Here is a 14,125-nt window from a genome sequence, read left to right on the forward strand (position 1 = left end):
TGCAGGAAAGAAATAAAACAACTTTGGAAGACATACTGCTCAGCTCAAAGCACAGACCATGTTAAAACAGACAATTTTATTTGGCAGTATGTATTAAGTCAGAATTGTAATGGCTACACAATTAGAGAGTAACTGCTCAGATCAAACAGAAAAATTCTTTCAAATATTTCCTTAACATACATACTAAAAGGAAATTTTGACCATCTAGGAAACTTTAAAATATAAGAGTCTAATATTTCAACAAATTTAAACAGTTTACAATGATGCTTTTCATGTACCTTTATTTCCATAAGGTGTACATACCATGGCCACTACTTTACAGGTAAGAAAAATCGAGTACCCTTAACACTCAGAATATCTCTATTACATTCAAATAATATAACTTACTTGCTAGCCTTGGAAAATATTTGTACGACTAAATATGAATAAGGAATGCATTCGATGAAAATTTCTGTGCTCCGTTCTACCATTCTGATTTTCCAGTTTAACCCACTGAGGTAGATAAGTAAACTTCTTTCATAGCTTATTTTCTGCTCACTTGTATAAAAATTAAAGGAAAAATTATAAAAAGAGGTTGAGAAAATGTAATGTAGTGTCAGAACTCCTTTTGTTGCAACTGCCCGTTCTTGCATCAGAGAGAGCTAGGATCAGTTCCAGCTGTTGCTAGGCGACCAAACTCGTTTGCAAGGCTACCCAGGAAATCAGCAGCACTGCAAACCAGCCAAGAATTGGCTAATGAAGAGAAATACCTATTATTAGTACTTGTTTGACTATACCAAAGGAAAAGTGTTCTTAAATGTAAAAGCAGGATTCTTTTACAGAGAAGAATCAAAAGTAAAACACGCATTCAAGGGTCTCTCTGCCTGGAGGAGATGTTATGGTTTGGAAAGAAATCCAGGACACACTAATTCACACGCCATCGCTGTGCTTTTAGTGTTATCCACATTTTTAATTATTGAAAGTTTTAAAATCTGGAAGCTGAGGCAGAGGAGGAGTAAATTTACAAAACTATGAACTCTAAACAGACCACGCTATCACTTTTGCCACATGAACATGCTTACAAACTGGTTAGACCTTAGGACTGGCTTTCATTGTTCACCATCCAAAACCAATCCATTTCTGAAATTATAATTATTGAGCACAGTGGTAACAGTACATGATAAAACCCAGTATTTATTTTAATTCCTAAGTGGCAATTCTTTAATACTGTTAATTTTTTTTAACTTTCCGCATCTACTTTTGAAGAAAAATTGTGTAAGTCTAACAATGGGCTACTGTTGCACCTACCAGGAATCAATTTCCCTTCTAAGCATCCAGTTAATCTGGTTTAGGAGTGAGAGGTATACCGCAAAGGATACTTAACATACAATAATAAGACCTGGATTCTAGTTCCACTCAGTCTGGGAAATGATATCTACTTCACGTATCATCCACAGAAGATTAGCATACAAGTTTTTTTGTTGTTGTTGTTTTTTTAAATCCTACCAATCAAAAATAAAGACAAACAACATAATAGAAAAAAAGAAAAGGTCCAAAAACAAGAAAGAAACTCACAAAAGGGGGAAATTCTAATAAACATACGAAAAGATGCTCAACCTCAAAGATGAAGGGAATGCAAATTAATACAACTAGATACTATTTCATATCCATGTGATTAATTTAAAATTTTAGAAAAGCTGATCACACCAAGTGTACACAATAACTGAAGAAACAGAAACTGTTATACATGATTAATAGAACTGCAAATTGGTATAAACCCTTTAGGGAAAAATTTAGCAAGCCTAGTAAAGTTGATGAGGCACAGGCCAGGCCCTGTGATGAAACAATCCATATTTAGGCATATACCAGACAGCAATGCTTTGCAAACTATGGACTAGAAAATAAATCTAGTAGTGTGTCATAATCAGCATTTACAGATGCATTTTTAGATGTAGATGCTACCTTTTAAGAATTCCATTCTCTCCATTGTATGATATTCATACGTCTGATTTTCAAAGCAAGAGAAAGGGAGGTATTGCCAGATTGGGGGGGGGGGGGAGTGAGGGAGGGCAGAGAAAGCCACACCAATTGTTTTTACTTTATAAACAAAGGGAAGTAATGTGGCATGGTCAAAGATACGCCAAATTACTCTGCTGGGCTTTAAAGATTCTTAAAATCCTCCAGTCACATTTGCGTCCATAGCCCCTCACAGTATTTTGCATATGATTTTATAAACCTTTAGGTTCTGGGCAACATGCTCTTCTGACTGCCTCCCTATTTGAAAAGACTACAGAAATCTGAGTGACTACCGTGTTTCCCCAAAAATAAGACCTAATGGCACAATCAGCTCTAATGTGTCTTTTGGAGCAAATATTCATATAAGACCTGGTCTTATTTTACTATAATATGAGACTGGGCCTTTAATATTATATTGTATTGTATTGTAATGTAATGTAATGTAATGTAATATAATATAATATAATATAATATAATATAATATAATATAATATAATATAATATAATCCCCCGTCTTATTTTACTATAAGACCGGGTAAAATAAAATAAAATACCACGTCTTATATTAATTTTTGCTCCAAAAGACACAGTAGAGCTGATTGTCCACCTAGGTCTTACTTTTGGGGAAACATGGTATTTTACCAATTCTCCCAAAGACAGCACATACTTACCATTCTAGATGCACAGCGGAGAAACTCATGCATACAGTGGGAGCCTTAGGACACTAGGGATGGAGTCCCTCAAAGAATTCCAGTTGAGGAAAAGTCTTCAAACGCTTAAAATCGGGGTTTTTATCTCAGCTTTTCCATTGGCTTTCTAGTTCTGTGATCTCAGGCAGGTTACTTAATCAAAGTCTTAGATGTGAAAACATCTATATCTGTGGACAACCATCCCTGACTTACAAAGCGTTGGTAAAGACTAAGTTAAATAATGTACACGAAAATATCTACAGGACCTATCCCACAGTAAGCCCGCGACACACAGTATCTTAATCTGAGAGCCAGGCTTTGCCACCAAATCTTCCATTCTGCATTTAAAAGAATCATTTGAGAAAACACAAATAAAACAAAAATACAAAAGCACATTAACAGAGGCATTAATGATTCATCAATTTAAAATCACTGAGTACAATTACAGACTGGATTAATTGGCACGGCTTAATCGGGTATAAGGTCCTTTTCCTCTCTCAACCCAACCTGACTTTTGATGCTAGCCCGAAGCAAGTTATTTCATTTTGTAGCCTCAGGCAAAAGTGGGTCATGTCCAGTGGGTTCCTCTGATCCTGCACCCTAACATAAGATCTGATAGCAAAGGTCCAGGGTTTCCTCTGAGGATTGGACTACAATTCAACAAATAACTACCATTAGCATTCTGCTCAGAGCAGAAGTAGTAAGAACAATATAGGCCCATAGCTTAGAGCTAATAATGTAATGTAACAGATGGCAGAGCAACTAAAACTCACCTTCTGAGAATGCTCTTCAGACTAAAAAGGGCAAAACCAGTATTGTTTCACAGAAATTGAAGCCCACTGCAAGTGAATAGACCCAGAGAGCATCCAGCTGCTTGAAGGAGTCAGGAGTCTTGGTTCCCACGAACAGAAATCTCTTTTGCCCAAACAAGCTGGATTTAGAGAAAGGCTCAGGTAACCAGGGTCTCTCAGATTCTCTTAGGGGCTACTTGTAATCACTCCTAGGCTCACATTCCCAGCCCTTCTTTCAGTTTGCTCTAATGAGAAGAAATCCTAGGGAAGGAATTGGAGGTGCCCACCCACCCTGCAGCAAACGGCTGCGGCCCAGCCTGGGTAGATCAGGCCCATCCTCAGACCACGCAAAGTGAACAAAGTGTGCAGAATATGAGTGCTCCTATTTAAACCCCATAATTTAAAAAAGAACATCTTCCATCTTGACCACAAAGATATGAGATTTTTATAAAACGCTTTGCAAAAATTTAGACACGTCATCTACTATATTTTCTTAGATTACTTGCTAGTAATGTTTGGGGGAGAGGAGTTAGTTTGATATGTTTCATTTTATATTTAGGGAACACGTTCTTGGCTTTTTACATCACTGTTGTCTCTTTATAACTTTGTTAACTATTCCTTTTTAGTAATTCTTAAAATTCCACCCAAAATATGTATCAAATTATCTGTCTATATTTCAGAATTCAACTTAACTCTATTTCTTCTTAAGCAGAGTGAACTTTGTCTTTTTAATTTTTTTCTTCATTAACAGTAACTTCTCTCTACTACATAAGGATTCATCCATTACATAACAGAACTGTAGAGCTAGCACACATCTGACTTACCCACGTACTCGATCTAAACTGCTATTTTAGGTTAAACCCAAGACATTATCTCCCACTGGTATCTTTTTTCCTCTCATACCCCAGTTCTACCTACATAAAAGGCAGTTCCAGAATGCTCACCAAAACTGTCTTAAAATATTCTATATTTCACTTTTTATAGCATTAATTACTCCATTCTTTTTAAAATATAGTCAGCATTTGCCTCACCAATGTAGATGTGCCATCTAGTGGCAGATCAGTTCAGGCAATGTGGTTTAAAAAATGTCTGTAACCATTATTCTCCTCCTCAAAACATTACCAGCCCTGCAATGGCCTCATTTCCTATTATAACACAGTGTTTAAAACAGGCTGTTGAAATTTTTTCCCATATCTTGATCCATCACTTCCAAGCTGTACACCTGGAGTATGTTACTTAGTATCTGTGAGTCTTGGTTTCCTCATGTGTAAAATAGGAACAATGTACCTGCAGCATGACAGAAAAAACACCGAGCACATGGCTCAGTGTCTGGAACATGGTCAACAGTCAATAAGTGACAGCTATTACCTTCCTACTCCTGACTTCTCCTTAGTCTAATATCATCCTATTTAATGAGGCCCGCAAATCCTCAACTGCTTTTATCCTTCACTCCCTTTCCCCCAGTCTCCTCGCATCAAATCCTTCAGCCTTCCATCTGCCGTCCCCCTACCCGATCTTGCCCTCTTCCCAACAGGGTCAGCCACTCTCATCAAGTCAGTCCCTGAGTGTTTAACAGGAGTCGAGCATATTCTCAGTTGTTGTTGTTCAGCACCTTTCCTGGCCCCACAGAAAACCACACCTCACTGCTCTACGCTAAATCTTACCCATTCTTCCAAGTCAAAATTAAGATACCAACTCCACAAACTTTAATCAAGAGCACTATGATTTTCCCTTTACTTTACAGTAAGCAGAGTCCATCCCATGAAAACTTTATTTTATGTTGCCTCAGAATTTTTTTCAGTTCTTCTATATTTACAAAAAGCACTCTTACATCACCAAACTAGACCAGAATCTTCTAAAGAATGTGTACTATGTGTTTCACTTTCAACCGTCCCACAGCAAATTTTAAACATCTTAAAATCTTAGCGCTATTTTTTTAAATATACACAAGTCTAAAGCAGTAATCATTTCATTGACTTTTCTTACTTAGGAAGTAAACTGAAAAAAAAAAAAAAAAAAAAGTCAAGTAAAAGACTGAATAACAAACACCCTAAACAGGAGAGAACTCTAGATTTTCTTAAAATGGGGAAGTTAAAAATAGGCCAACATACACACACAAAAATAGACTAACAAATTATTTGTTTAAAAAAAAAAAAAAGCCACAGAACCCAAAGGCTGATATATTTTAAATAGCGATCATAATACTATGGACATCTGAAAATAGTCAACACATTAAAGCAGAAATCTTCAACAACATTTTATGTTTACAATAATTAAAAGCCACAAAATACCTTGGCTAATACCACAAACTTTTCTCCTTACATTTTCAAAGTAGTATGACTAGAGAACTTTAAAACCCAAGAAGCATTAAAACACTAAAGGAAAAAAATCACTTAGCATGTCAAAAATGTACGAAGTTCCTCATGCAAAACCAGCCTACTCATAAAGGAGTCACCAGCTTCTCTGACTGTCCTGCCCTGGCGGGGAGGGCTGGGAACAAATGGCCATAAAATGGTGCTCACAGGCTGCGGGACAGCATTCCTGTTTATTACTCAAGTCTATTTGCTGTGGTCTTAAAGACTTGTGCCACAGCGGCTTCAGCTCCATCCTGTTTGTTCACCACCAATCCATGAGTCCACCAAGCCAATACAACAGGTAGCCCTGGAAGCTTGTACAAATGTACCAGATCCAAACTATTAAAAAAAAAAAAAAAGGACTTTACAAGTCAATGGAGTCTCATGTGACAACAGCCTACACAGAAGTCCTCGTACACGTGAGAAGCCTGTGCAGTGTCTAGGTAGTTCTAGTGGGGTTGGCAGCTTTCTCTACAGCTGAGGCCAAGTAGATGCCAAATAAAATTGGGAGGGAATGCACTGAAAGATGTTAGAGAAACTGGGCTAAAAGATTCAGGCTTTTTGTGTGTGTGTGTGACCCAGGACTATAATTCAACAAATACTCAGCTGTATCAAGTCAGTAACATAATTTCGTATGATAGATCAGAAGAATCTAAGGCACCTGGAACCTAAACTACTTTCACAAGAACATAAAACTATTTAAAAAATTACTTGAAAAAGCCCTTATAACCTCCAAGTACATAAAAAATGTTCTCAAAAGAGAAATGAGTAAATTAAAATATGTAATTAGGAACATTCGCCTCAAACACGTCCCCACCTAAAGAGCCAGAATTTAATAACGCACACATGTTTCTTTGGTATCCATTCTCGGGGATATTGCCATTTCTAGCACCAAATACATTTAAATGCTTTGTCTCAAAGGTTAGCCAAGATAACTGACAACCCTTAACAAATATTTGTAAAGACTTGCTAGACCAGGTGGAAGACACGCTCAGCAAGTTACCAGTAGCTAGAGAGACAAGGTAAAAGAGGGTCCTCATGATAAATACAATAGGACAACATACATGAACCAGGAAATGGGGAAACCAGTGATAAGTGCAAAGCGGGTGAGTTATTTGCCCAAATGCTCCTGATCCTGGTGGCCAGTAGCCCACGCACTTAAGGTCTGGTTGCTGAGGCCGTCCCCACCTATTCCCATCTGGGATTTCTTCTCAGATATTTTCTGATTGGCTGCTTTGGCAGCTTCAGCTCTTCTCATTGTCATGGCATCTTCTGGTCCTAATTTCCCACCCTCTGTCATAACTGCAAGCAGCCTCGTAGTCAATCAAATGCCTCCAGGAACCTTCTGGGGTTGGAACCACCAGAAGTACTAGGACGCCTTGGTCACTACCAGCTGCCAAAATCGGAAGATTCCTAAACATCACCAGTAGTTACACCACCCTAGAGAAACTAAGGGTTTCTCGCTCACAGTAATTTAAGATCAACTCTAAAGTGCCCCACTCACTATCATTCCACTCAGTCCTTAAGCTAGTCCACGCCAACAAGCACTTCAGGTACCAAATGAAGACTTCCAATGCTATGGCCGCCAAAGGTTGGATGCCAAAGCCTCTTCCAAAGCTGTGTTCATTCCCTGGGTGTTACCAAACAGGCGTCACAACCTCAACGCTATTCCAGAGAGCATTTACTGCCTTCCCAGCCTTTGCTGGCAATGGCCATCACTGATCCAAAAATGGGGCTGCTGCTGCCAACACCGCTTCTCTGGCCTCTTTTGCTGAGCTGAAGCCCTCAGCACTATGGGAGTGGTCAGAGCTCTCTGAAAGGTGACTTACACTCTGTAAGCCACAGCCACCCAGTCCCCAGAGCCCCTGCCACTCACGGCCCTGACACACCACACCTACCAGTTAATGATACCTCCTTAGAAGCATATAGTTCTGACTTAGGCCGCCTCCACGGTAGCCTTTCAATACTGCTGTTCCATAGGATAATTTCTAACAGGCTTTCATCCATGAGTTAGAGCCACTCTCTAGATTCCATGAGTTTCTATCTACATTACAGTTATCGCTCTTGTGTGTACAGACTAGAAAACTCATAAGACTGATTAGGGGATGCCTTTGCTACACCCAGAATTTTACAGTGTGCGAACAAAAATGTCCATAACCAGTCACAAACTCCCCAGCGGTTGAAGTGGTCAGAAGTAACCGTAGGCCACTTCTCTTAGGCCCCACTAGGGCTATGAACTGCAAGGGCAAAACTGGCCCAGCGCTAAAAACGATAGCTCTTCTATGTAAGCCACGAAGTCAAAGCTTCAAGAGATGTTTTAAGAAAAATCACCCACCACAACTGACTGGCCTTGCTGACTAGCATCTAACCCCCTCACACATAAAACAGTACTGGAGAAAAGCTACTAGCGTGCCGACGGGAAGACAGAGCTAGGATAACACAGGGCAGACGGACACAAGGGTGTTTTCTTAATCGTTCCGTAACAGACAGAGGCACAGCCAGGGAATTACTCAGGAAGCAGGAAAAGTTACTTCTGTAAGCCAACTCCTTCACGGCAGGTTAAAATTTCTTGGGAAATTTACTCATCATGACAGTGGGAGCTGTACTCACATAAACAAATGGATAAATAACAAGGCTGTAAAAAAAAGAGGTTTTTTGGTTTGTTTTTAATTTTTTAAATAATAGCACTAGGAAACGTTAAGAATAACACAGTAAAACCAGATCTGCAAAAGTTATTAAAAGCAGGAATGAAAGGAACAGCATAAAATAAGTTGAGAAAGCTAATGTTATCAAAGCAGTGACAGGAGATGAAGGACGCTGCTTAACAATAACCGAACACTTCCTGCGACACCATACCTTGTCGATGGCTTTTCCAACCCGAGAAACGCTGCTGTGGATGTCTTTGTGGTCAGAGGCCAATTTCTGAACAGTGTCCTTTATTCTTTTACAGCACTGGGTTAAAACAAGTGAAAGCGTCCCTGATAATTCAGTATCTTGGCCTATAAAAAAAAGAAAGAAAAAAAGATTGGTTACTTACAAAAGCAATCCCAAAGATGGCAAGTTTCAAATAGGCTCTTTGGAATATGAAAGATGGAAGAAAAGTGAAGAAAAATCAGCATCTGCTTTGAAGCAGATGGTCACATTCATGATAATATTTTTCAAGTGAAAACTAAGAAAGTTATCTTAATATTTTTTTTATTGGGGGTTAGAAATAAGAAAATTTTACTAAGAAAAAAACCCACTTTTGTAATTACTAAAATCAACAGAGTGAATAATACTGCCAACGCATCTTTCAGAAAATGTCTTAGCAAATAAACTCACTTACTCAATCCACTTAAACTGTTCGTCATTCTCAAAACATTTTAATTATTACTAAATTTCCTAAAGAGAGTGTATTTAGTCTAAATATTTTATATTCTATATAAAAAAGTAGAAGGAAAAAAAATAACTTCTTTGGATATCATGATGTGCAAAAATGAGTTAACATAACAGGTCTGAGCCCATCTTGAGAAAGGCCTGCTTGCAAGGCTGACCCTTTGGCTAGTTACCTGGGAACCTGGATTTCAGGAGGGTTCCCACCACCCTACCTGAAAAGCACGGTTCACTGTGCCTAAACTGTTCGTACAGTGTGGTTTATGCTGAATTCCTGCTTTCCTTCTTTGAGTCTGGAATCTTGGTACAAGCTAGGCAGAGGGTGCCCATATGACCAGTACCCAGTAAAACACCCTGAGTTCAATGTCTATAATGAGCTTTCCAGGTAGAAGACACTTCGTTTATGTTATAATTTGATGCAGAAGGAATTAAACGTGTCCAGTGGACTCCACTGGGAGAGGACTCATAGACTCACATGATAAATCAACTGAAAGTTACTACCGTGTTTCCCTGAAAAATAATGCTGGGTCTTATTTTCCGGTTAGGTCTTATTTTGGGGGAAACAGGTAGTTACAACACCCGCCCCCACCCCCCCCACCCCCCGGCTTGCTGATTACAATCTCTATGGCCTAGCATTCTTTCCAGGTTACTGTCATCACTGCTCCTGGGTTGATGAGCACATTGGAGCCACAATGCTAGAGGGAAGGCTCTGTCCAGACCCCCGGGACTATCACACCGCCCAGTGTGCCTTAGATATCCCAGGCTGGTCTGAGAAAAGTAAGGCAGTTTTTGGAGATCTTAACCCCCTGCCTTCTCAGACCACCGATGCTCTGATCATAAACGTTTGTTCTATGACCCAACTCCTGTGTGGGTCTACTGGCTGACCGGTGCAGGCAACACGAGCCCTGGACTGGTTTGGCCTCCCGTTTCAGGACAGGGCCCAAGAATTTGAACAAGCCCAGAAGTACAGTAGTCCTAGTATGTTCATTCATTCAACAAGTATCTCTTGAGCACTCATTACATGATAGGTGTAACACTGAAACAAACCACCAAAAATCCCTGCCCTAACACCTGCTGGCGAACAAGATGAACAACACACAAAATAAGTCAATTATATAGTATGACAAAAGATGACACATGCTGGGGGTGGGGAAGGAGAGTAAAAGAGACGGGAGCATATCATGTGGGTTTAAGTAATTGCAATCTGAAAATGGATAGACATGGTAGGCTTCACTGAGAAAAATGACATGAGCAAAGGCTTGAAAGAAGGGAATTAGCCATGTGGCTACCTTAAGGGTGAAGGGTAGCAGAATATGCCACCCCAAAATATGCTTCTTTAGCATAAGGTTTACTTTGAGAAACAGCATACAGAGGAAAAACTCTGAAAACAAAGAAGTTACTCATTTTAAGTGAAATTTACGTCTATAAAAGAAATCTCCATTTGTAAGGTGTCTCCCTCTCTGCACCAGGAAGAGAAGGATGGCTCTAAATCACAAGAAACTTTTACCAATAGAGAAGGTGCGACTTATCTGTATAACAAACCATACTTTTGTTTACAGTGCGTTTCCTGGTAACCTACCCTTAGCTGCACTCTCCACACCTTTCTTTCTTTTGTGTTTAGCTGAAGATGGTATTGAAGCCTCAATTTTAAGCCACTTCTCTGAGTCACTCATTTTTCCCTAGGTATCTCCCTGTATACATGAGGTATACGGGTTCATCAATTTGTTTTTCTCTCGTTAATCTATCTTTTATTACAGGGGTTGCAGCCAAAACTCACAAGGGTAGAGGAAAATTATTTTCCCTCCCTGCAGGAGAACGCATTCCAACCTGAGGGGACAAAAGCCCTACTGCAGAAATACACCAGACGATTCATGGAACAGTGAGGAGGCCAGTGCGGCTCAAGTTGATCTCCTGCAAAGGAAAACAGGAGGACAGAAGCCCAAGAGATAATGGGGTCCTGATCTTGTAGGGCCTTTGTGCACTGTAAGGACTTTGGCTTTTACTTTGAGTGAAAGGGATATCCACTGCCAGCTTCTGAGCACAGCAGGCACATACACTGATCTAACACTTAATATGGTCACCCTGGCTGGTGACAGGAGTGTAAGAACAGAAGCAGGAAGGGAAGTCAGGAGGTGGTGGTAGCAATCCAGATGAGACGACAGGGGCTCAGCCCAGGGTGTTAGATGGGGAGGTGGTGAGAAGTGGTGGGTTCTGGATACATTCTGACAGTAAAGCCAGCAGGCAGCCCTGACTGGATATGAGGGAACAGAAGGACCCACCGATGACTCCAAGGTTTTCAGCCTGAGTCAGCTAGAATAATGCAATTATCTTCAAGTAAGATGAAAAAGACTCTAGGCTGAGCAGGTATGAGGGGAACGGAAAGATAAAGAGTTCAGTGTGTGGCTTGTTACATGTGAGGTGTTGCGTGAAGGTCACCCCAGTGCACCCGTGGAGGAGTGGGCTAGGTACACAAACCTGGAGTTCAAGAGGAAGGGCAGGGCGGGATGTACAAACTGGTGAGCCACGGCATACAGGTGATAGTTGAAGCCATGAGACTAAATGAAATTACCTTGAGAGCCAATGTAGACACAAAGAAGTAATGAAAGGAGAGTCCTGGGAACTCCAAGTTTATGAGACCAAGATGAAGGAGAACTGGAAAAGGAGACTAACAAAGACTACGGAAATACTGTGACATAAAAGGAAAATCAAGGAAGCATGGTTTGGGGAAGGCAAGTGACGAAAATGTGTCAAGGAGGAGGGAGTTACCAACTGTGTTAAATATGCTGCTATGTCAGTAAGAGTTGGACTGAGAACTGACCACTGGATTTACAATGTGGAATTATCAGCGACCATGTCAAGAACAGGTTTTCTAGGGTTTCAAGAAAAGAAATCCTAGAAAGTTGCAGGGCCTGTGAAGACAGAATATAGAAACTCTGGCTCAAAGACAAACACTGAGAAAGTAAAAAAAGAAGCAAACACAAGACAGGACCGGCAGGTAACCAATCCAATACGGGGCGACCAAAATAGAAACTGCCCTTATCTCTAAGTATAATTGCACAAACTATGTATCAGGTGCTTCCAACTTCTAACAACATAATTCAGGCTAAGTGAAGACTTGATAATTTAGGGAAATCTCAAAATCTGTCTAAAAGGTATTCCATAGATACTTTGGGAAAAAAAAAAAAAAAAAAAAAAAAATTCTAAGTGCTCCAGTAGCTCTGCTCTGACCATTTGTGGTCTTTCTGTATCTAAACCTTACCTAACCTTATGGCTTCATCTCCACTATGAAACTCTCTGCCCATAGATTTACTCAGTCTTCTCAATTCCTAATGAATTCTGCTCTCTCCACTATTCTCCTGGCACTGAATTGTATACCATTTAACAACCTCATGTATCTATCCTATCATCAGCCTCAACTAGATGTAAGTCCTGAAGGGAAGACAAGGTTCTTATTGAAACTGTATACTCCACACTCTTATCATATGTCTTGCACATTTGCAGGCACTGTTAACATAAGTATTTGGATTGATGGTGAATAAAGGGAAAAAAGTTAAAAAGAAAGCCATATTCGACAAATAGCGCTGGGATAACTAACTAAATAGCCACATACAAAGACTCACAGCATACATGAAAATTAACCCAAAATGGAATAAGGAACCAAATTTAAAAGCTGCAATCAAATTAGAAGAAAATGGGTGTATTCATGACTTTGGATTACGCAGATATGAAACCACAAGCACAAGCAAGCAAAGAAAAAAACAATTAAATTGGACTTCATCAAAACAAAACTTTTGAACTTCAAACATTATCAAGAAAGTGAAAAGACAACCTACAGAATGGGAGAAAATATTTGCAAATCATTTACCAGATAAGGGTCTAATATCCAGAACATATAAGTAACTCTTACAACTCAACAACAGGAGAAATAACTCAACAAATGAACAAAGGATATGAATAAACATTTTTTTCCAAAGAAGTTACACAAGTAAACAATAAGCGCGGGGAAGATGTTCCACATCATTAGTCAATTGGGAAATGCAAATCAAAACTACAATAAGAGGGGGAAAGGGTGGTAAAAATGGGGTCAAATATATGGTGATGGAAGGAGAACTGACCGGGTAGCTGATAACAGTGTGATACACAGATGATGCATCACATTACGGAATTGGACACTTGAAACCTATGTAATTTTACTAACCATTGTCACCCCAATACATTTTTATTAAAAAAAAAGAACTACAATAAGTTACTTCAGACCCACTGGGATAGCTATAATGAAAAAGGTGGATGACAACAAGAAGTGTTGGCAAGGATGTGGAGAATTCAGACCCCTCAGACGCTGCCGGTGTAATGTAAAATGGTGCAGCTGCTGTAGAAAACACTCTGACAGTTCCTCAGAAAGTTAAACAGAGTTACCGTATGACCCAGGAATGCCACTCCTAGGCAGGTATATAACCAAGATAAGTGAAAACATGTCCACACACAAACTTGTACGTGAAGCACTATTCATACTAGCCAAAAGTACAAACAATCTAAATGATGAATAGATAAACAAAATGAGGTATAGCCACACAATGGAATATAATTTCAACCATTTAAAAGAAATGAAGCACTGATACACGCGACAACATGGATGAACTTTGAAAACATTATGCTAAGTGAAGTAAGCCAGACACAAAAGGCCACATATTACGTGATCCTATATATGAAATGTCCAGAATAGGCAAATCTACAGATAGAAGTAGATTCACGGTTGCCAGGGGCTGAGGGGATGGGGGAAATGGAGCGTGACTGTCAGGATGAGGTTTCTTTGGGGAGTAATGAAAGTATTCTGGTTATAGCTAAACAACTCTGAATATACTAAAAGCTGGGTAATGGGTACTTTAAAAGGGTGAATTTTATGGTGTGTGAACGAACTATAGCT

General features: G+C 39.6%; 1 protein-coding gene across 4 annotated transcripts in view; it reads right to left on the reverse strand.

Annotated features, from left to right (window-relative positions):
* Nucleotides 1-14,125, reverse strand: part of RMND5A (required for meiotic nuclear division 5 homolog A) — a 56,690-nt gene that overhangs the window by 27,451 nt on the left and 15,114 nt on the right. For all 4 annotated transcript variants that reach the window (XM_019749216.3, XM_019749214.3, XM_019749215.3 and 1 more), the window contains exon 2: nucleotides 8,686-8,828. In XM_019749216.3, coding sequence (XP_019604775.1) covers nucleotides 8,686-8,828 — 143 coding nt within the window. The remainder of the gene's footprint in view (nucleotides 1-8,685; nucleotides 8,829-14,125) is intronic.

The sequence above is a fragment of the Rhinolophus sinicus genome, chromosome 2, assembly GCF_057876585.1.
Source record: "Rhinolophus sinicus isolate RSI-liver-muscle chromosome 2, RSI-T2T, whole genome shotgun sequence".
Classification (NCBI taxonomy): domain Eukaryota; kingdom Metazoa; phylum Chordata; class Mammalia; order Chiroptera; family Rhinolophidae; genus Rhinolophus; species Rhinolophus sinicus.